Source organism: Helobdella robusta (assembly GCF_000326865.2).
Source record: "Helobdella robusta unplaced genomic scaffold HELROscaffold_11, whole genome shotgun sequence".
Taxonomy (NCBI): domain Eukaryota; kingdom Metazoa; phylum Annelida; class Clitellata; order Rhynchobdellida; family Glossiphoniidae; genus Helobdella; species Helobdella robusta.
In genome coordinates this window covers 5,027,596-5,051,348 of record NW_008703617.1, presented here as the reverse complement: position 1 = coordinate 5,051,348, position 23,753 = coordinate 5,027,596, and the positions used below count along the sequence as shown (strand labels likewise).

Here is a 23,753-nt window from a genome sequence, read left to right as displayed (position 1 = left end):
GGAACAAGGCTGAGAAGCAGAAGAGAGATCTTGGAGAGGTGAGGGGACGGTTTTTGTCATTCATCTTTTAGGAACGTTTTAAAATGACCAGCCTCAAATATTTAACAAATATAGTCTAAATCATGTTTATCCAAGTTGGCATAGTCTCCTTTGAGAACTAACTAAATTCATGTGACGATCCTTTACTGTGTATTTATAATGAGTGTTCTAGAAACATTTAAGTTTGCAACGTTTTGTTCTTCCTTCATAAGGAACTGGAGGCACTGAAGAGCGAATTGGAGGACTCGCTGGACACGACAGCAGCCGTTCAAGATCTGAGGAACAAGAGGGAGCAGGAGGTGGTCCAGCTGAAGAAGGCCATCGAGGATGAGGTGAAGAATCACGAAGCTCAGTTGCAGGAGGTCAGACAGAAGTACAACCAACAGATCGAACAGATTAATGAACAACTCGATCAGACGAGAAAGGTTAGATAGATAAGTGTGGTTGCACGGTTGTATGGTTGCGTGGTTGCATGGTTGTATGGTTGCATGGTTGCAGGTTGCGTGGTGTTGTGTAGATGGTCTCTGTGTGTGGTTGCTCTATAGTGATGTTTGTAGATGCAACCTGTTGGCTATTTATGCGTAGTTTTCTAATAAAAAAGTTTTTACTTTTTGCCTTTTAATTTCAATTAACGTTGACATCTAATTATTCATATGTTTGATCGTTCGAGTAACATTTTTAATAGGTAACTAGAAATTTGTTCCTTGTATTTTAAAAATATGTTAACTCTGCAAACCAGTCGAAGGCCCAATTTGAGAAAGCTCGTCAGAATCTGGAGAGCGAGACGTCGTCACTCCAGAGCGAGATCAAACAGTTGCAGACGGCTAAGCAGGAATCGGAGCGCAAGAGGAAGCAGGCGGAACAACAGCTGGCTGACTTCACCATTCGAATCGGCGAGCTGGAGAAGGTGAAGTCAGATAGTGGAGATCGAGTGAACAAGTTGCAGGTTCGTCGCCGACATGTTGTGTCGTCTGTTTCACGTATAAACTGCTCGCATTATCTTAAATTTCTGATCATCTTCCACTACTGCTCCTTTCTAATTTATCTTGTTAATGACATTTTCCACTGGATGTTTGTTATCTGCTTGAATAAAATATCATTAGGTTAGTTTTGAGGCGTTGCAGTGTGTGTAAGAAGGGCTAATTATTTTTCATCACAAACATTTCTTTCTCGCAGAGCGAACTGGAGGCAGCACTAGCAGCGGCTGATAAAGCCGAACAGAAGGCAAGCAGTCTGGCCAAACAGTGTCACAGTCTGGAACAGCAACTGACCGAAGCCCAGGAACTTGCTCAAGATGAAACCAAGTGGAAGTTGTTGTTGCAAGCCAAGTTGAGACAGGCTGAAGAGGAGGTTAGTCAGTTAGTTGGTTGATTGGTTGTGATTGAGTTGATTGGCCGGTTGTTTGTCAAGAGGTCTTAAACATCACCTCTCATCATCACCCCTTAGGTAATCGCAGCCAAGGAGCAAGTGGAGAATGCAGAACAGGTGCATAGGAGTTACGAAGCGAAAACTGGGAGTCTCAACTCACAGGTCAGCAGTGGTCTTTCATTTTATTCTACTTCTCTATTTTATTTTTGCTAGATGTTGACAGATTAGTAAGCTTTTATTTATATTATTAATATTATAGAGGTTCTTTCTTTGTTCTCATTAACAGCCGTTAAACAGATTTTACTTATATATCAAATCTATGAAGGAATTCGTATGAATAATTATTTACATAACCACTAACTCAGCTAAGCACATATCCAAGTATTCAACCAACTGCATATCTAATTACAGCAAACAAAACTAGCAGCATGAACACGCAATTTAAACACACACAACCGAACAAAACGACGGCAATGACGCCAACAAACAGCTGAACGAGTTCAAGACGAAGGCAGACGAGCATGACGCGCTGAGCGAAGCTTTCGAGGAGGCCCGCAAGAAATGGGCCCGAGATTCCGAGGCCCTCCAAGCCAGGATCAGTCAGCTGATGGAGGACAATGACAAACTTAACAAGTCCAAGAAAAAGTTGCAGTCTGAAGTTGGTTGTGCTGATGATGACGATGGGGATGGTGCTGTTGATGATGTTGGAGTTGATGCTGCACACACACACACACACACACATACACACATGAAATAACATGAAGCTTACATGAAGATGAATGAATTGGAATGAAATGTTTGCAGTTTGACGACATGACAGTCCTCCTCGAAAACGAACGCTCCAAATTCTCAAACATCGACAAGAGGCAGAAAAAATTCGATCAGAGTCTCGCCGAGGAGAAGTTGATTTCTGAGAGGTCTCTTTGTTGTCATCTGCTACTCTTGTTGTTGTTCGTTGAGTTGTACCGTGTTGTGTTGTGCCTTGTTCTTTGGTGTTCTTCATAGTTGTCTGGTGGTTTTATGACGTGCAAATAGTTTCAACTATAATATTTTGCTCCTGTTGTTGCAGCTGCTGTTGAAAATAAATATTAGTTATAGTATGATCAGTGGAAGTCGTTATGAGCTTTGCTGGATGATGTTGGCTGCTTTTTTGATGTACGACCTGCCCGACTGTCTCCATCTATTTTGTTGTTGAACTGCTCTTATAGATGTTCCCATAGATCATTCGTCATCTTCGATCATGCGAACTTTCCAACCACGTGTACTTCCGCCGACCACACGCAGGCTAACCACAGAACGTGACAACCTGGAGAGGGAGCTGAGAGAGCGCGAGACGAAGATATTGAACCTGAGCAGGCAGATTGAGAGCCTGAATGACGGACTGACGGAATCGAACCGAGTGAAGAACCAACTGCAGAGGGAGCTCGATGACCTTGTCTCCTCTAAGGATGATGTTGGAAAGAATGTAAGATTTCATTCCTCATCACTTCATTCCTCATCACTTCATTCCTCATTACTTCATTCCTCATCACTTCATTCCTCATTACTTCATTCCTCATCACTTCATTCCTCATCACTTCATTCCTCATTACTTCAGTCCTCATTACTTCAGTCCTCATCACTTCATTCTTCATCACTTCACTCCTCATTATTTCATTGTACTTGATGTCGTGTATTTTGTTGTGGGTGGGTTTTATACCTTTTTCGATCACCACCACATCAGTACCACCACCACCACATCAGTACCACCACCACCACCACATCAGTAACACCACATCAGTACCACCACCACCACACTAGTACCACCACCATCACCACCACCACCACATCAGTACCACGAACTTGAGAAGGCCAAACGAGCCCTTGAAGCCCAGGTGGAATCACAGAAGCAGACGATTGAAGAACTGGAAGACGAAGTGCAAGCCACTGAGGATGCTAAGCTGAGGTGGGCTGTGGTGGTGTGTTGGTGTGACGTTGTGTTGTTGTGGTGATGTGTTGTTGTGGTGATGTGTTGTTGTGGTGATGTGTTGATTAATGTTGTGTTGTTGTGGTGATGTTGTGCTGTTGTGGTGTTGGGATATTAGGATGATGTGATGTCGGGATGAGGTGATGTTGTCTTAATGAATTAAGTCATTCATCCGTGAACAAATTGACGGCCACCCTCCAGATTGGAGGTGAACATGCAGGCGCTGAAGGACCAGCTGTTGAGAGAGGCCCAAGCGAGAGATGAACTGGGGGAGGAAGGAAGGAAAGGACTGCTCAAGAAGGTGCCTGTCTGACTGATCATCACCTCATCACTTCATTCCTCATTGCCTCATTACTTCATTGCCTTATTACTTCATTCCTCATCACTTCATTCCTCATCACTTCATTCCTCATTGCCTTATTACCTCATCACTTAATTCCTCATCACTTCATTTCTCCTCAACAATTCCTTCCTCATCACTTCATTCCTCATCACTTCATTCCTCATCACTTCATTCCTCATCATTTCATTCCTTATTACATTGCTTTCACTATTGAAGCATCATTGGCATCGATTGTTTCCCTCCTAGACTGCATTGTGTACATTTCACTGACTCCTAGATGATGTATCGTATTTAACTCTTCACTTCGTTTGTTTCATTTTTATAAATAAGACGACATATCAGAGTCGAACCCAACTGACCAACACATGCACAACACCAATAACGACCTCACCACCACCACCAACCATCACTCACCCGGCAGTTGAGGGACTTGGAGGCGGAACTGGAAGAGGAGCGTCGTCAGCGTCAACTCTCGAACAACGCCCGCAAGAAAGTTGAGGGCGACTTCAGAGCGATGGAGGAGCAGCTGGCCGATGCTCTGAAGGTGAAGGACGAAGCCCTCAAGCAGTACAAACGTCTGCAGGCTCAGGTCAAGGACCTCATGCACGAGGTCGATGTGGCCAATGCGGCCAGGGAAGAAGTTCTGAACGCAGCGAAAGAACGCGACAAGCGATACAAGACGTTGGAAGCCGACCTCCTGCAACTGCACGAAGACCTGGCTGCTTCGGAGAGAGCCAGGAAGGCAGCACAAGCGGAGAGAGATGAACTGCAGGAGGAGTTGGCCAGTGGAGGAGCTGGAAAGTGAGTGGATGGTGGATGCTGTGGCCGTGTTGTTTGCGTTTGTTTGTGACTGTCGGGGTTTTTGGTAATGTATGTTTGATTGGTTAGCTGGCTGACTGGTTGGTTGGGGCTGGCTGACTGGTTGGTTGGTTGGCTGGCTGACTGGTTGATTGGCTGGCTGACTGGTTGGTTGGTTAGCTGACTGGTTGGTTGGTTGGCTGACTGGTTGGCTGGCTGGCTAGCTGACTGGTTGGTTGGTTGGCTGACTGACTGGTTGGTTGGTTGGCTGACTGACTGGTTGGTTGGCTGACTGGTTGGTTGGTTGGTAGGAAGACTCGTATGTTTCTGACATCTCGTATTGCCTTTGTGGTTATTACCGTTCTGATGTTGAGATTAGCATTAGTTGGTTTCTGGATTTTTAACCATTTGTTACCGAGTGATCTCTACTTATGAAACAGCAATGTTGGGTTGGCGAACAAATTCATTAAATGTTGATCCAGTAAGTATATTATCATCGTATTTGATTGGGCGGTCTAGTTCTCTGAATGTTCTCTTTGTTTTAATATCATTGGCTCATTAATTAATCATTTTAACTTTGTTGTGTTTCAATTATATCTTCTCTTATTGAATACCAGCATCATATCACTCATGACGCCAAAAATAGACACAACCACAACAACTCGACACATCTCAACAACACATCTCAACACATCTTAACACATCTCAACAACAACTCTACACATCTCAACAACACATCTCAACACATCTTAACACATCTCAACAACAACTCTACACATCTCAACAACACATCTCAACAACAACTCTACACATCTCAACAACAACTCAACACGTCTCAACAACAACTCAACACATCTCAACAACACGTCTCAGCAACACGTCTCAACAAACAAGCAACCATCTAACCAAGCAACCACTGAACCACCAAATCATGCTGCACCGCACAGAGCCGCCTGGTTGGAAGAGAAGAAGAGATTTGAGGCGAAGATTTTAGAACTAGAGGAGGACAATGATGAGATGCAGCGTATCTATGAAGTTGTCAACGAAAAATCAAGAAGAGCAGCTTCTCAGGTTTGTTGCTTGTGTGCTGCTGTTTCTCGATCGGATGTATAATTAGTTGATTAATTGATTGATTGATTGATTGATGATTGATTGATTGATTGATTGATTGGTTGGTTGGTTGGTTGATCGATTGATCGGTTGGTTGATTGATTGATTGGTTAGTTGATTGGTTCGTTAAATATATGGTTAATTGATAATTGCTTTGGTAGTTGATAATTGGTTGGCTGGCTGGTTGGGTTTGCTGGTTGGTTGGTTTGTTGGTTAGTTGGTAGATAAATTTTTTCAATCTGTGAATAGATTGATAAGTTCATTTGCTTATTTTGTGAACTGAAGCTAATGTTCAATAACTCTTTCATCTTCGCATTACTCATCAACTCGTTCATAACGCCATCACCTCTCCATCCGTTCCGTCCAGACATTCATTCATTTAGTAATTCATTCAATCGATCATTCATTCAATCGATCATTCATTCATCTATCCATTCATTCATTCATTCATCTATCCATTCATTCATTCATTCGATCATTCATTCATTCAGTAATTCATTCAATCGATCGTTCATTCAATCGATCATTCATTCAATCGATCATTCATTCATTCAATCAATTATTCATTTATTCAATCGATCATTAATTCATTCATTCATTCATTCAATCACTCAACAACAGGCCGAGCAGCTGACCATAGACTTATCCTCCGAGAGGTCCAACAGTCAGAAGATTGAAGGAGAGAGGGCGCAACTTGAGAGGCACAACAAAGATCTCAGGGTCAGTTCACTGATTGATTGATTGATTGATTGATTGATTGATTGATATCGATTGATATCGATTGATATCGATTGATATCGATTGATTCATTTATTCACATATCCATTCATTCATTCATCCAGTCATTCATTCATTCATTCATTCATTCATTCATTCATTCATTCATTCATTCATTCATTCATTCAATAAATGGTTGATCGAGTTGAATGTACACTTGATCCATTCATTAGTGTCACTGCTAACTCAGCAGCAACTCAACCAATCTATCACTCAGTCAATCAAACAAACAATCAATCCATCAGTCAATCAATCAAACAACCAATCCATCAGTCAATCAATCAAACAACCAATCCATCAGTCGGTCAATCAAACACTCAATCAATCAATCGATCGATCAATCAATCAATCAACTAACCAACCAACCAGTAAATGAAATAAAACAAAACAACAGGCGAAACTGGCCGAACTTGAAACGGAAATAAAAACAAAAGTTAAGACGGCCCAGATGACTCTAGAATCAAAGATTAAAAATCTCGAAGAAGCCCTTGATATCGAGACCAAGTACGGTGATGATGATGATGACGGTGATTGATGATGACGACGGTGATGATGATGATGATGATGACGACGACGATGATGATGATGACGATTATGATTATGCTAATGAGAATGAGAATTATGATGATTTCGTAGTTACTAAAACTGTCACAATCATTGCCGTCTCATCATCATCATCATCATCATCATCATCATCATCATCATCATCACTGCTACGAAAATCGTCATCGTTATCATCACCGTTACAATCATCACCATAATCTCCATCACCGTCACCATCATCATCATTACCATCACTACTTTCTTCATCGTCATCATCATCATCATCATCAGAGAGAAGCAGGCAGCAACGAAGGGAATGAGGAAGCTGGAGAAGAAGGTGAAGGAGCTGCAGGCCATGATGGAAGATGAACGACGTCTCGTTGACCAATACAAGGAACAGGTTGGCTGGTTGGTTGGATGATCGGTTGGTTGGATGATCGGTTGGTTGGCTGGTTGGTTGGATGGTCGGTTGACTGGTTAGATGGTTTGTTGGATGGTTAGATGGTTGGCTCGTTGGTTGGTTGGCTGGATGGTTGGTTGGTTGGATGGAGGGTTGGTTGGTTGGATGGATGGTCAGTTGGTTGGTTGTTTGGCTGGTTAGATGATTGGTTGGTTGGATTGTTGGTTGGTCGGTCGGTTAGTTGGTTGGTTGGATGGTTGGTTGGTTGGCTGGTTTGTTGGCTGGTTTGTTGGCTGGTTAGATGGTTTGTTGGATGGTTGGCTGGTTGTTTGGCTGGTCGGTCGGTGTTAGTGATGATGGTGAGGATATGATAATGATCCTAACCCTAACCTACACACACACACACACACACACACACACAGGTGGACAAAGCAAACGGTCGTGTGAAGGTGTTGAAGCGTCAGTTGGAGGAGGCCGAAGAAGAAGTGGCTCGCATAACTGCCCAGAAGCGCAAGGTTCAGCGCGAGTTGGATGACCAGATGGAGCAAGCCGTCACCACACAGAGGGATCTGGATTCCATCAAGTCCAAGATGAGGATGGGCGGAGCTTCTGAGAAGTTGAGGTCAGATTGCCTGGTTTGATGGTGATTGGCTGGTCAGATGGTTGTTTTTATGATGATTGGCTGGATGATGATGGGTAGAAGATGATTGACTGGATGGATTATTTGATGATGATAGGGATAATATGAATGTGGAAAGAGATGATAAGGAAGGCTCTTGATAATGACGATGATGATGGTGATGACGGTCATGTTGAAGACCCCACCCACCTGGATCAGGGCTGTTGATGACGTTGTTATAACAACAACAATAAAAATATTGGCGTACAGGAGTGGTCGTCTCGGCAACAGATCGACCTTCCTATCGTCAGCTGACGACGCATCCTCACATGATAAGGACGAGGGCGGAGCCAACGAGTCTCAATCTTCCAATCAGTGAGCCAGTCGGGCCGTCACTCAGACAACTCTTCCATTACTATTGGGCCAACAGAAAAAATTTACAATTATTATTGTTATTATTAATTTTTGTTCGTAAATTTTCAAATGATGATAAACATTACAAGATGCTCCTTTCCCGAAAATTTAGATTGCACCGTTCTTGAATGTTCATTATCGTTCGCTGCGTATTTTATTTATTATCAGACATTGTTCACCACCAGCCAGTTTGTTTTCACAAAATTTTTTTTTGAGGAACCTCACTGGAGAAGTTTCTGTTCGTCGAAAGACATTTTTGTCTCTGGCAACATAATTTGATCATTCATTGTTTGTTGTTTTGTTAATCTCTCGCTCTCTCCCTGATGTATTTTATTGTATTTAGTTTATTACTTCGAAATTGTTGTTATTAATTTATAAATTATTAATTGTGAATTATAATTGTTCGGTGACATCTGGTTAATAATATTTCCTACTGCTGCTCTTATGACATTCTGCATCTTCCCAGGGGAATGTTTAACGAGGTGACCTTAACTCAAAATTAAATTATTATTGTCATTCTCTCCTTAGTTGTTGGACCGTGTAGCATTTTTTGAAATTTAATTAACGGAGGCTTGTTTGTAGTTTCTCATTAGCCGCGTATTATTGTTACGTTACTATACCCCAAGGTTCAAGGCGAACTTACACTGATTGCCTTTCAAAACTGTCTGATTTCGTTTGGATTATTGGCAAAATTTATGGCATTTAAATAGTTTCTATGTTCTCAGTTTATAAATGTTCAGAAGGGCGAGCGTGGTTTGAACTTTTCAGACATTCGTTGCAGCAGCCATTCATTCATCCACATCTCATTCATTTCATTATTTTATATGTACATCTATAAATTTACACTTGGCCATCGTGGCGGTGATGGTCATCCAACCGGAAAAATTTCAATTCCGATAATTTTTTCATTCTATTTTTTTTTTACGCCCACGATGATTGTATTTGCATTCGTAGACGATTTTTATTTTGTTATTTCTCAAGACCAAATTAATTTTGCTTATTTCTTTTACAATTTCTTCTTGGTTGAACAGCATAAATGCACGCAACACACACAACGCATACAATACAAACACGCAGCCTACGGCGTAGATACAAAACGTAGCAAACACAACACACAAACGCGGGTCACGTTCGTCCGATCACTCAACAATAACTCAAAAGTTGGTTCACGTTTTATAATCAGAAAAGCCAAATTCTGTCAATTTCAATTTTTTGCACTATGTATAAATATATATATTTATATTACATTTATACATACGATATGCGATAAATTTTCTATAGGACTAAGCCTTAAAACGCTGCAATTTTGATAACAATACTTTCATACCATTCAAACGTATACTTACATATACACAAACGTACACACTACACATTCTTTACATTCTATTTTACAGGCCTTTATACACACGTATATATATATATGTATGTACATACATACTTATATATGCGTTAATATATATTATGCAAAATATTTTTGTAATCTATCTTATGGACTACCCAGATAACCCTTCATTCCTTATATTGAATGATTGATACTATTCGTTACTTTGTTTTAACGAAGTTAATTATTTATATGCATTGACAACTGATTCAAATAATTCGTCTTAACTTTTGTAATTCGGTAACGCATGTTCAGTTATTATAATTTCTTTGTTAAATAAATCCAAAATAAGGTTAGCGGTTTCATCAATTGAGAGAGATCCTTCTTTAAGAAGCTTATACAAAAGAATTAAAATGATTCAGACTAAGTAACGAAAAAAAATCGAGTTACTTTCAGAAAGAATGCTTGCACAACCCAAAAGCACGTTAATTTGTCGCCAAGTTGTAGAAGATACTACATTAAGACGTAAAATAAAAGGGCCTTCCAAGTGTAAGTTAGTGGCATTATATATGCTATGCAACTTCCGTTAGGTTCTTCAATATATTTTATTATCGGTCTGACGGGGGGTGGGTACATCCTTTCATTCCCCTCTCCATCTGGATCCGCCACTCACATAGTGATCCCAACTCAGCAGAAAATAAACGAGAAAATTTACAAAACCGATTTTGCGCTTTATGCTTCTAACCATGCAGTGATTAGAAAATAGAGTTGTTTGATTTGGCTGTAGGGACAAACGTGTTGAAAAATGTGATTCAAAAAAGTTTATAAAATTTTATTTTTTAGTTCGTAGTTGTAAATTTAATTTAACTATATTTTCAACTTTGTTCGATAATCATGGATCCGGTTTTTTACCAAATCTTCGGCGTTGAATTCGATGAATCCGAATCCCAGGATTTAGGCCCGAATCCAAATCCGGATTAAGAACCGTCGACTTCCTAATATTCACATGCATGCGGTTGGCGTCGTTGACACTTTCGACTGAGTAATAAATTTATATTTACCAGGTTCAACTTTTATTAAATTTTTCAAATTTAATAATTTTTAGTTTATAAAGTATCGGGAACGTTGCCTATAAATTATTACTGATCTTTATTGAAGAGGGACTAAAAACTGAATGCATGGTCCAGCATTAACGACGACCACCGACCAGGCAGGCACTACAGCGAATTGTGGACAATTGTGGACATCAAACACATGGAAACATTCAAAGATCGTATTAATGTATATGTTATAAAAAATTTCACGGTACATAAATTAATTCCTTTAAGTCTCAATAAAAAAATAAATAAACAAGTACATAAAAAACAGAAGTATAAAAATCTAATCTTAAAATTTTTACTATCGAGAAATAACATGAACTACCGTAATGACATCAGTTAATTATTGTTATCGGCAATGTTAGTTGGTCCATACACAAGATAATATAACCGGATCGCAAATGATTGAAATGTTTATACAACGTTATTAAAACTTCGCGAATCAACGCTAGAATTATCATCAGATGACTTTATTAGAATGCTACAACAATGTATATTTTTCCAACATTATATAACTTTTGACAGATAATTCGACCATTCTTTTTTACAACGATCTTTACAAGGAAAAGCAAGGGCGGTTGGAAAGTAAAAGAAATATGTAAGATTACTGTAATGAATGAGTGTAAATAATAACGTATCATAATCATTTACGTTAAGTAGAAAAATGTATATATATATATATATTTTTTTACAATATTCTATAAATTCTACCGAATGTTTGGCATGATGTTCTCAAAGATACAAAAAAGTTCCAAGTAATCAAAAAAGATACGCCAAACATTCGGTAGAATTTATAGAATATTGTAAAAATTATGGTCTAATACTAACACACACACACACACACACACACACACACACACACACACACACACACACACACACACACACACACACACACACACACACACACACACACACACATATATATATATATATATATATACATACATACACACTACCAAAATATACAGAATAACATATCCATGCGAAAAATATGACCATTGTTCACTTTGTATTTTTCAAACATCTTACATCACTACGTAAAAGTCGTGTAGAAGATATTTTAATATAGACAGGTGGCAGGACACCCTGGTTCGTTGATTAAAAAGCATCATGGTAGAAAGGAGGGAATAATGCAAACGCGTATAAAACTGAATAAATTAGATTAGAAACAACTATGAAAAAAATTAAAATACGAAAAAGATGGGATCAAGGAAGGCATGGAATGACCAAATGTATGAAAACTTAAACAGCTACGTAAGAAAATTAATGGAAAAATTCGACAGCATTTCAAATGTGATAAGAAACGATAGTTCTTAAATGTCTTATCAGTTAGCCAGGAATCAGGAAATAATTAGATAACAGCTGAAAAGACGTTAATAATAAAGAGTAGGCTACTTTGTTTACGGCCAGAAAAGTTCACGAATGTTGAAAACTTCACAATTCAACAGTACAGACTACAAACAAAGCTACCTCTGCTCAATATTATTCATACTAGTACTATCCAAACTAGTATCAATACTTATACTACCACTGCTGCTACTTATACGAATGATAATATTAGCAACAGCTCAGTATAAACACTTAAATTAGGTTTTCCAGACGCACATTTCATAAAGCCATCACAATCTTGTAGCAATCATCACAATGATAGCTACAAGATTGTAGCAGGCACCTGAATAAAATAACCCGAGGTTAATAACGAAACACTAATCTTACATCATCTTTTGCTTTCAATTGTTATGAATGTACGACGAGGCACCATATGAATACATAAACAATATCGTAAAAAAAAACAAATTGAAGGACAACGAAATGATGTGAGCTTAATAGTCATATTTCAGTTCTGTAAAATGAAATCAAATAAGTTAGCGGGAGGGCAACAAATGAAACTGGCCAACAAAACATTGACACCAATGAAACATCATCCAAAGATGGCCCGACAATTATTGATGATGAACTCGACGAGCTGGCCCCTCTGAACAATGTCGAATGCCATGTTGGCGTCTGCAACCTTCCTGTCTGACCAGAGAAGGGTGGGTCCGAAGACGATGGCAAGCCCCTGAGATTGCATTCGATTGTCTTTGCTGTGTTGAAGCACGCTATTATGAGAGTGATCATATTTTTAATACTTTAAAAAAACTTCAAATAAATTTTTGTTTACATTATAAGAAAGTCAAATTTGTTCGAATTGTTAGATTAATACACGGAAGTAAGCGGTCAGTAGATAACAACAGAACTATAATGACTCAGATAATAAAATATTTTGGTTACTGAGAAGTATTCAAATTTTTAGATCCATGGGCATTTTATGAAGAAAATAGCAAGTATTTAGTTAAAAATTCATTCCACATTATCCCAGTTCTAAAAAAAAACATCCAACGCTGAACACCCCGGGAAGATAAGTCCCTTATAAAGTAACAAGCTACAGACCGGTCAGGAAGAAAAGTAGAAAGAGCCTTTTTATTTTTTTGTTCTCATTCAAATTTACAGATACAATTAAATAGCAGATTGTTGAATAGCTAATAGACAAAAAATTATTAGAAAAACGCCACAAAACAGAAAAATATTTTAAAATATGTCTAAGAATATTTCAAAGTAGAATTACGCCAGAAATGAGAACAAACGCAATGTCCCATGAAATATTTTCAACATGGCATACACGTATGAACCGAAAATGTATTTTCAACAACTAACATGTCCAAATGTCGGAACAAGGCTTTAAGCGTTTTTCCATTGGTGACTGGTAGCTTCTTTATGAGCTCCTTTATCTGGTTCAAATTGTCTGGCGAAGGATATGGAAATGTCACAAATTTTTTTTTTCAAATTTCAATCTCAGTATATCTTCAGCTTATAATTAAGCGACATGACGCCTCATACCAACATCGCTAGTGTTAAACGGTTATAATATTACATCTGCCACAACTTTATTATATTATGTTATTATATTACCACAGCAATTATCACTGTTATGATTACCACTATCACTATATTCATCATTAATATCATTAACAATAAAATTGCAGCATTCATTTTGATAATGATTTTCCCCATGATGATCTTCACAAATTTCAACCAGTCAGCCAATCAATCAACCAGCCAGCCAATCAACCAGCCAGCCAATCAACCAACCAGCCAATCAATCAACCAGCCAATCAACCAACCAACAACTAATTAACCAGTCAATGAATCAATCAGTCAACCAACCAACCAACCAACCAACCAACCAACCAATCAATCAATCAATCAATCAATCAATCAATCAATCAATCAATCAATCAATCAATCAATCAATCAATCAATCAATCAATCAATCAATCAATCAATCAATCAATCAATCAATCAATCAATCAATCAATCAATCAATCAATCAATCAATCAATCAATCAATCAATCAATCAATCAATCAATTAATCAATCAGTCAGTCAACCAGCCAATGAACTAACGTAATGCCTTAATGAAATCATCGTAGAGTGCATATGTAAAGAGGGGTTCAGAGAGCTCCCTGAAGAACAACTTGAGAGCGCCTGTGATCGTGTGGATGTCCCACATGCTGTCTGACAGGTCGTAATACTCATCTGGCGATGTTCGTTGTAAGATGATGACGTCAGTGCATGTACATGATGAATGAAAATATCATCATCTTACAATAATAAAAGAACTGCTGCGATGTAGCACAAGCAACATGCACATTACAATTCAAACACAAGAATTGTATTTTAGTCCCTTGAAACAATATACAGAGCATTAATTATTTTTGGAGAACTTTCAATTTTTACATAAAACATGAACTAGTGACTATTTTTTTTTCAACGCTTCAACTTTAAACTGTGAAAACATGCTAGAAAGACATTTCAAAATTATTTCAACAACCCAGAGCAGGCTTATGTTTAATACAAATAACCAGATTAACTGTAAAGACGGAGACTAAATGAATGAAAAAGGCAAGCAAGAGATACAAACTCATGTCCACCATGTTTCTGAGCTTTTGAATCGAGGCCATGTTGCCACTGACCCTGTATATGCCGTCCACTGATAGGCCTGACAAAAAGAGTGCAACACATATTTTTAAAGTTTTTCGCTGCAGGTTGATGATTGTTTGCTCACAGAGGTAGCTACTAGTCGATAAAGCTAAAAGCCGTAATAGGCACGTCGTCTCAAGTTTCAAAAACTTATATCCCCAATAAAAAATATTCAACATTGAATTTGGCCATTTACAAAAACATCAGTTAAAAATGTTCATTGAAATTTTACAGACAGGAAAGATTCAATCAAATATTTTAAGTTTTCTAGCAACTGTCGTGGCCTTGTTCAAGCAAGCAACCCCTATGGTTTACTATCAAATTAGATTAAGGCTTAAACATACGATGAAATTAAATGGAGAGAGAGAGAGAGAGAGAGAGAGAGAGAGAGAGAGAGAGAAAGAGAAGAAGAAGAAGAAAGAACACGTACAGCAGACAAAACAATGAGAACTAACCCCGGCTCTCAACAGCCAACATGCACTCTCTGATGAATCGAGGTATCTTACTCTTTTCCCTCTCACATATGGACTGTATGGACGAGCCGAACACCACTTCTACAAAATAAGTCACCACACGTTTCATAAATGTTCGCATAATATGTCTTAAGTTTGTATTTTAGTTTCAGATGTCCCATACTTAAGTTCATAATTCATGAACCATTGACATGAAGTCAGCAAGTGCCCATTATTAATAGCAAGGTTTCATTCAAGTTGCTATTCCACAAATGATCCTCTGCTAACCTGGTTCAAACGCTCTAACAATAAAATTATCTTTCGATACATTACATGCTTCGTATGTAAACAAGCAGATTCTTTAATAGATTACCGTAAACGTTACAGATGACTTGTACAAATATTGTACACATACATAACTTACATTGCATTCATTCATTTCTATTTAAATATTTACCATCTACTCTATCTGGCCAGGCAAATTTATTTATTACATTTTTGTATCTGATAACCCGTAGCTATATGACCAACGACATAAGATAAATGCGTGTTCATGATAAATGTATATGTGTGATACATGTATGTGTATGTATTGAGTACAAGCAATGCATGCACATACTTGCAATTAATTTTAGGTATATAAATTATATATAGATATAATGAATAAATTGTTAAATGATTGATGCAAAAACATCAAATTGAATTGGAAATCAATATCTTTGCCACCAACCAGACCATCAAAGAAGGCGACAAAATACACACACAAAGCACACACGCACGCGCACACACACACACACACACACACACACACACACACACACACACACACACACACACACACACACACACACACAGAGCTATCAATGAATACAAACAAAAAACACATATATAAAAGTTATTTTAATTAACAATAAGAAAGCAAGCTGAATGCGTTTATGTTTCTTAGCCAATAAAAGACATATAAACTTCAGTAAACAGTTAGTTAAAGAGTTAGGTTTTTAAGCAGGATCATGGCGTAGTAGTAAGCATTCCTAGGCTTTGGTATATACTAGATATGATAAAAATAATTAAAAATTATTATATTTATAAAACAAAAAATTATATAAAATCATCGTAACATACATGAGTTGTACAGAAAATTAAGCCTAAACCATTTGTGATGGAGACCAATCAAACAGTTTGAAAGAGGTTTTATTATAAGGGTAAAGGTTAGAAGCTGTCAACTGTTATATAGAGTATGTTAATATCATATATGGAGAATGTTAAACAAATATATTGAATATATTCATGAAAATAGATAAATGACATATATGAATAATGAACACATGTGTGTGTAAGTAGTACCTTTGTATATGCCCTTTAGCTTGATTGATTCCTTGGTCGGCCTTCGGAGGAGAAAATTTTTCAGTCGAATGGCAATGGTTTGTTTTGTTTCAACCTCACTCGTTGAAACTAACCGATCGATGTTTTTGTGGGCTGTTGTTGTTGCGTGTTGATGTTGTTGCATGTTGTTGTTGTTGTTGCATGTGGCTATTGTTGCATGTTGTTGTATGTGGATTTTGATGCACGTTGTTGTTGAATGTTGTTGTTGTAATTTTGCGTTGTTTTCGTATGTTGCGGTTATTGCGAGTAGTTTGTTGGTATGTACTGCTGCTATGCAGAGTAGCTGCCACTGCTGTTCAGTACTTCACAGCTGTCGGAACTGAGCGCTAATCAGAGTTATACAGTGACATGAGTTTTATTTCATTGCTCATTGTGCTCTTTTTGAATGACTTACTTCTTAATGATTATTTACTCTTAATATGCAGTGTGTACGAATGTGTGTGTGTGTGTGTCTGTTTGCATGTTTGTGTGTGTTCTGCTTAACGTCTGCGCTTCTACGGCTGATGTCAGAGGTGTGTATCAACATAGAGACACACATGCAACACAGCTGTTGCAATTGCCTCACTAATCATTTCGGTGAAATTTTTTACTAAAATAATTTTTCAGATATCTCATTATCAAAATTGATAAAAGTAAGCAAAGAATCGTATTAAATTCTAATACTTCAGATGTTTAAATAAGGACAAAAGCGCGATCACATTTTTACACTTGCATCTGAGTTCTGTCTGTCCTATCTATTCTCTACATCTCTTTGTCTGCCCTATCTGTTCTCTACATCTCTTTCTAAACAAACTTTTTCCTCTGTCTCAACTCAATCAACTGTCCATCCAATCACACACACACACACACACACACACACACACACACACACACACACACACACACACACACACACACACACACACACACACACACACAAACAAATAAACACGCCACATATACACGCACGCACACACACACACACACACACAACACACACACACGACTCATTCATTAATTAGAAAGAGCCAGCTTAAACTAAAATTCCATGTCATCATTTAACCTGTCGTGAAATTCTTAGAAAAAAAAAATCTTTCCACGAGAAATAAATTATTTTGAAACAGGAATAAATATAAAAAAAAAATTATATAAATTTGTGTAAATATTAAAAATAAATATTTTTAATTACGTTGAAATAAAAAAATAAATTATTTTAATTAGTGTAAATTATAAAAATAAATTATTTTAATTATGTGTACGGTAAAATAATAAGAATATTATTTCCACAAAAAACTTGAATAAATAACTGTTGCACAAAGCCTTCGTAACTCTTCTAAGACAACCTTTGGTTATAATCTTACTCACCACGAACAGCCAGACATATATCAAAATAAATAACATTATCTTTCAGCAGCTATTTACATTGATAATTTTTAGCCGAAGTTCAAGCACAATTTAAATTGAATAATAATTAATTTTTTAATTAAATAATAAACTTTTTTTTATATAAAAAAAATAAATCTATAAAAGCAAAATCACATGAATGTTCAGGTTAGCTGGGAGATTGAAACATACTGGTTATATGTATACGTGATGAGAATGCTTCGGTTATGATTTAGATAATATAATAATTATAATTAATATTAATTATTTGATGAAAGGTATAAGCAGAAATATTAAGGAAGGGTTTTTTTTTCTATGTAGTAGTAGCATTAGCAGCAGCAGCAACAACAACAAACAACAACAACAGCTACAACAGCAACAACAAACAACAACAACAACAATAACAACAACAACAATAGTAATGGTTACAAGCCCCATCGTAATAAGCACAGAAATGACGTACCAGGCTTGTCGTTGCTGGGAATGGGCAGGGAACTCAAGTCACTAACCTTATTTCAAATATCAACGTGTCAATGTTTGAATTGAAATGACATAATAGTCAGTGAGCTAATAAGGGGTGATGATGAAAATATCAAGAAGAGCGACGAAATCAACAAAGATCTGAAGAAAAAAAAACAGTTTAAAAAGCAAACCAAAACTCCACTAAGTCACCAACGGCAATAGAACGGTCATAAAAGTCAGATGTAATAATTCAAACAATGAAAACAACACCGACAACAATTCTACCAGCAATAAGAACATAAATATAGCGACATGAACAACAGCAGCAGCAACAACAACAGCAACAACAACAACAACAACAAAGAGCTAACAGTTTCCAGAACGTTAATGTTATTCTCAATGGACTGCCTCCAATGTAGGTTGACGTCTGGATCGTCGTGATGAAGTAGGTAATGCGTTTTCGACGTTGTTATCAACTGTCAGGAGTTGTTGTCATCACATACAACTTGATAAATATGTTACACACACACAACAAAACGTCAACACAAAATGAAAACATTTCTCCGTATAGATACATCAGAACATAAACTCTCGATGTAAAAAAACTTTATGTTGATACAAGCTAGGAAATTGCAATTGCACTGTTGTTGTCACTGCGACTAAATAAAAAATGGTAAATAATATCTGAGGCGTAGCATCAGCGAAATAACAAAGCAAAGCATTTTGCATACAAAAACATGAACAGACAGACCCAAGTCTGTGTCAGGATCGTGAGATCTCCTGTTCCTATCCCACATTCACTCCAGATTAAATCAGAGACAAACAAAACATTATAAGTATTCAAAGAAAAATGTGAAAGTCAATTAAAGGTCAATTACACTCTTCCAAAGTTTAGAGGATTCTGAATGAATGACCCATTTTCTGCTGGCGTCATTTATAAAGGATACTTACAAAAAAATTCATTAAAAATCGAAATCTTGTTATATTTGTATCTTTTTTTCTTTTAAATATTGTATACTTCCTTCTATAATTTTTTTATGTAAAAAAATATTTAGTTGCACGTGCCATCGATTTTCAAGATCAATTTAAATAGCCGAGTTTGCAAAATTGGTGAAAAAATGTCTCGACATAAAAAGTTATTAATTTTTTTTTTGCGAAAATTTTAATATATTATGGATTAAATTTATGTATTAATGTATTTTAAATATTATTTTGCAAAAAACAAATCATATTTAACTGTTGAATATTTTAAAATCAGTCATAAGCATGTGTCCTTTATAAAGGACGCTAGCAGAATATGATACCCTGAGATTCACTTAGTTATCACATTACAAATATTTGTTTTTCAATAGTGTAAATACAATAAACACTATCAATGAATTATTATTAGTTTGATGAACATAATAATTAATTTACTATCTATTGTGAAGATATTCAAGTTAATAAAATAATTTTTTTTAGATTTTTTCAGGAAAATTCTGCTAAGAAGTATTCTCTGCAAGATGTTTTAACCATGATTGGAGATGATGACAGCATCAATGAAGCTGACATTTTTATCAGTTCTCCTGATGAATTCAGATGAAGATGATGTATTGGATGAAATACATGATCAAGGATCATTTGATGATCTACCTGCACGACAATTACTGAGTAAGGCCGAAGTAAAAATAAAACAAATTGGTGGATCTAAAAAAATTGGCATTGTGAGTATTTATTATGTTTAATATTTTTAAATGAATAATAAATTACTATAATAATTCAAAGACATTATTAATTTTTGAAATTATTTTTTAGAAAACTACAATAGAATGATGAATCATGTGAAAGTGATAGTAGTGATGAAATTTTCAATATCTCAAAACCAAAAAAAGATAAAAGAACAAGACAATGAAAAAAGTTGATATATTTGTAAGTCATCAGATGGTCACCATCTACAAAAAATGCCCAAACAAAGAAGATGTGGCCACTGTGGCAAAAAGACAAACTTAATATATGTTTTGCATGTGATGTACCACTGCACATTGCTTGTTTACCTGATTTTCATAAATGATTTTATAACTTTTTTTAATGACTTATATTTTTTTTATTTTATATTTTCAATCTTTTGTTTATTTGTTTCATAAAATTGATGAAAGTTGAGAAAATAACAATAAACATTAATATAAACGATGGTTGCGTCTCAGGGTATCATATTCTGCTGGCGTCCTTTATAAAGGACGTTTTAAAAGAACGCTCTAACTTTTTTAAAAACTAAAATTTTGAAAAAAGAAAAAATCCGTATAAGTTTTTTTATTGGTATCTACAACATATATAAAAATCACAAAAATCTAAAACCTCAGCAGAAAATGGGTTAAATCAAAGTGTGCAACAAGTGATCACAATAGGAACAGCAGGCAGACGGAAGGAATGGAAGATGCAATCGGTCAAAAATCTCAGACGCTAGTTTTTTTTACAGAAACTTATGATTGGTATGATATTTTTTTTAGGATATTCATAGAAATCCAAGTACAAAGAAAAGTTGGAGATACTTAGCTGACGAGGCTAGGAAAGAATGGTCAACTCTGTATGCAGCTCTCAATTATTGAAAACAGCTGAACTGACAATTTCAAATAGAAAAATTGTCACAGTATGTATAAAGTGAAGAACATTAATTACTAAAAACGGTAATAGTAAAAAAGAAATATCTTCAACAAGGCCAGAAACAAGAGCAGAAGAAACGACAGTTACATAGCAAGAAGTCATCCATCAGATGACAGACAGACAGACAGACAGACAGACAGACAGACAGACAGACAGACAGACAGACAGACAACCACTCAACCAACCATGAACGCATCCTTCTTCAAATTCTTGTCCTCAGGAGCTGATGTCAGCTTCACTCCTTTCAAAACGATCTCAAACTCTGGTTTGCCCAGAGAGGACATTGATGATTTCTGATGGTGACGAGAATAAGGATGATGATGACGATGATGTTGATGACGACCGTAGTTAATCAATAAGATGTCGCCATTGTTGTGTGGACGGCGATGATGATGTGACAACGGTCAGCAGGTCAATATGAATGACGATGAAAAAAAAACCAGATGATGACGACGAAACTAACACCGAGGTGATGACGATGACTATGAAGAGGATGAAATGCATCATGAATATAATGATAACGATGACATAATGCTACTAACAAATAATAATGCTGATTATGATGAAAGCGAAGTTGGTGATGATAAATAACACATGTGTCTTGGTGGAGGCAGTAACGAACGCGTGAGTATTTGTATTACACATAACGGTATACAACATTATGTGTATGTGAGCAACACCCCAATGAAAACAACAGGTACCATAAGAAATAAATAAGCATAGGAGGAAAAAGGAAAATTTCCAAAAAGCCGCATAAACAACAACCACGTTGACCTCAACCATCCGAACCATAACTACATTCCACCTCACATAACCTCAAAACCTCGCATGACCTACTAACATCTCTACATGACCTACGACTCCACAAATAACCTCATTATGACCTATGACCTCACTATGACCTAATCTGACCTTACTGAGAACAGAAGCCCCTTTGGTGTCTTTGTAGAAGGACAACGATCCGTGCTGTAGGATGACAAATGATTGAGACCAGGATCTTCTGTGGATGCAGTAATTATTTGTAATATAATTTATCTAATGATGGTTTTATTTTAAAAATTTTTAAACACATGGCAGCTGTGCTGTAAGCAGTTTTTCATTTCAAACATTTTCTTACTTTTAATATTTTTTTAAATTAAAATTTTTTTTATTACAAATTAATTTACCAAATCTATACATTTATATACTTACAAAATTACTTAAAAAGAGCTCATGGAATAATGTTAAGTATGATATAATAAGAAAATTCATTCATTCTATTCATTCATTCATTCTTTCATTCTATTCGTTCATTCATTCATTCATTCATTCATTCATTCATTCATTCATTCATTCATTCATAGAAAAAAAGATTCAACTGGAGTGAAACAGATATGTGATTGGATCTAAGCATGTTTTATCCATTCTTATTTATAATCAAAACAAACAAATGAAGCATTGACAACAACAACAACAGAAGCACTTGTAATGATATAAAAAAATCCATTTACAGTTTTTAAGAAAAAGACACCAAAGGAATAAAATAAGCAATAATCAATAGCTAAAACTCACGGCAACAATGGTGTCATCACTGAGAGACAGCAGAAGTCACAGAAGATCAACAACAACAACAACAACAACAAAAGCAACAAGAGTTTGCCATGATAACAAGCCAGACGACAAACATTAACAACAAAATAACGAAGGCAAACAAAAATAATAATTCAAATAAAGAAATAAATAAAAAAAAACTAACAGCAACCGATCGCCAAAACAGAAAATAAAATTAAATTAATAGCAACAAGTTATTTTTGAAAGCAAGCAGACAAACAGGCAAACAAGCAGACAAACAGACCGACAGACAGACAAACAGACAGGCAAACAAGTAAGTAATCTAATCAAACAGAACAAACTTTATCTTCTTGCTTATTGAACTTTCTTCAACTTTTGCTTTATTCAGCATGCCTTTCTTCTCAACCAGCTAGAAAAATTTTCAAATGAAAATAACAACAGCAGCAATAAACAATGATGAAGCGGTTTAGAGAAAAGGAAGTAATAACGTACCTAATATAAGGACCATTCATGAAAAAGTGGAATAAATGCACGCTACTGCTGTCGCTTCTGCTGCCACTACTGCTGCTACCACTGTTGCCACAACTACCACTAATCTAAATGCCATTGCTACAACTACAAGTGCTACTACAGTACCCTGCAACTATCAGTAACACAATCTCTGCCACTTCACTACTACAATTACTACTTGTTAACATTTCCACAATAAATACTATTCACTCGTGTTTTTGATATTGATGCAATAAGTTCAGCTACAACATCTGCTACTACGAAACAGCTTTAACTACAACTGTATTATACAAAAACAATACTACTACTACTACTACTACTACTACTACTACTACTACTATTTTAAATTACGCCAACATGCATATCTATTAATTCATCTACTTATTTGTTTGTTTGTTTGTTACTTTTTCAATATTTTTCCATTAACAACAAACACACGGTGCATGTGAACAGCACACGTAGAACAATGCATCACACATATTTCACATCACAGGCAGGGATCTTCCGCAATCAAATCAGGTCTCTGTAAACAGTAGCGCCAGGCACTCTACCGCTACACCATCGCCCCACCCAAT

The 23,753-nt window shown here is 36.4% G+C and overlaps 2 protein-coding genes across 2 annotated transcripts in view; both read right to left on the bottom strand.

The window, feature by feature from the left end:
- Positions 1-12,719: 12,719 nt before the first annotated feature.
- Positions 12,720-16,777, bottom strand: HELRODRAFT_72679 (hypothetical protein; the record flags this gene model as incomplete). Its single annotated transcript, XM_009013111.1, has 6 exons — positions 12,720-12,897; positions 13,493-13,580; positions 14,243-14,374; positions 14,760-14,837; positions 15,274-15,372; positions 16,615-16,777. The coding sequence occupies 6 exons, from the start codon at positions 16,775-16,777 to the stop codon at positions 12,720-12,722; spliced, it is 738 nt and encodes a 245-aa protein (XP_009011359.1).
- A 4,055-nt stretch (positions 16,778-20,832) lies between these two features.
- Positions 20,833-23,753, bottom strand: part of HELRODRAFT_190293 (hypothetical protein) — a gene marked incomplete at both ends in the record, with an annotated part of 17,481 nt that continues 14,560 nt past the window's right edge. The window contains 4 exons of the mRNA XM_009013110.1: positions 20,833-20,916; positions 21,303-21,410; positions 21,991-22,117; positions 23,010-23,077. Coding sequence (XP_009011358.1) covers positions 20,833-20,916; positions 21,303-21,410; positions 21,991-22,117; positions 23,010-23,077 — 387 coding nt within the window. The remainder of the gene's footprint in view (positions 20,917-21,302; positions 21,411-21,990; positions 22,118-23,009; positions 23,078-23,753) is intronic.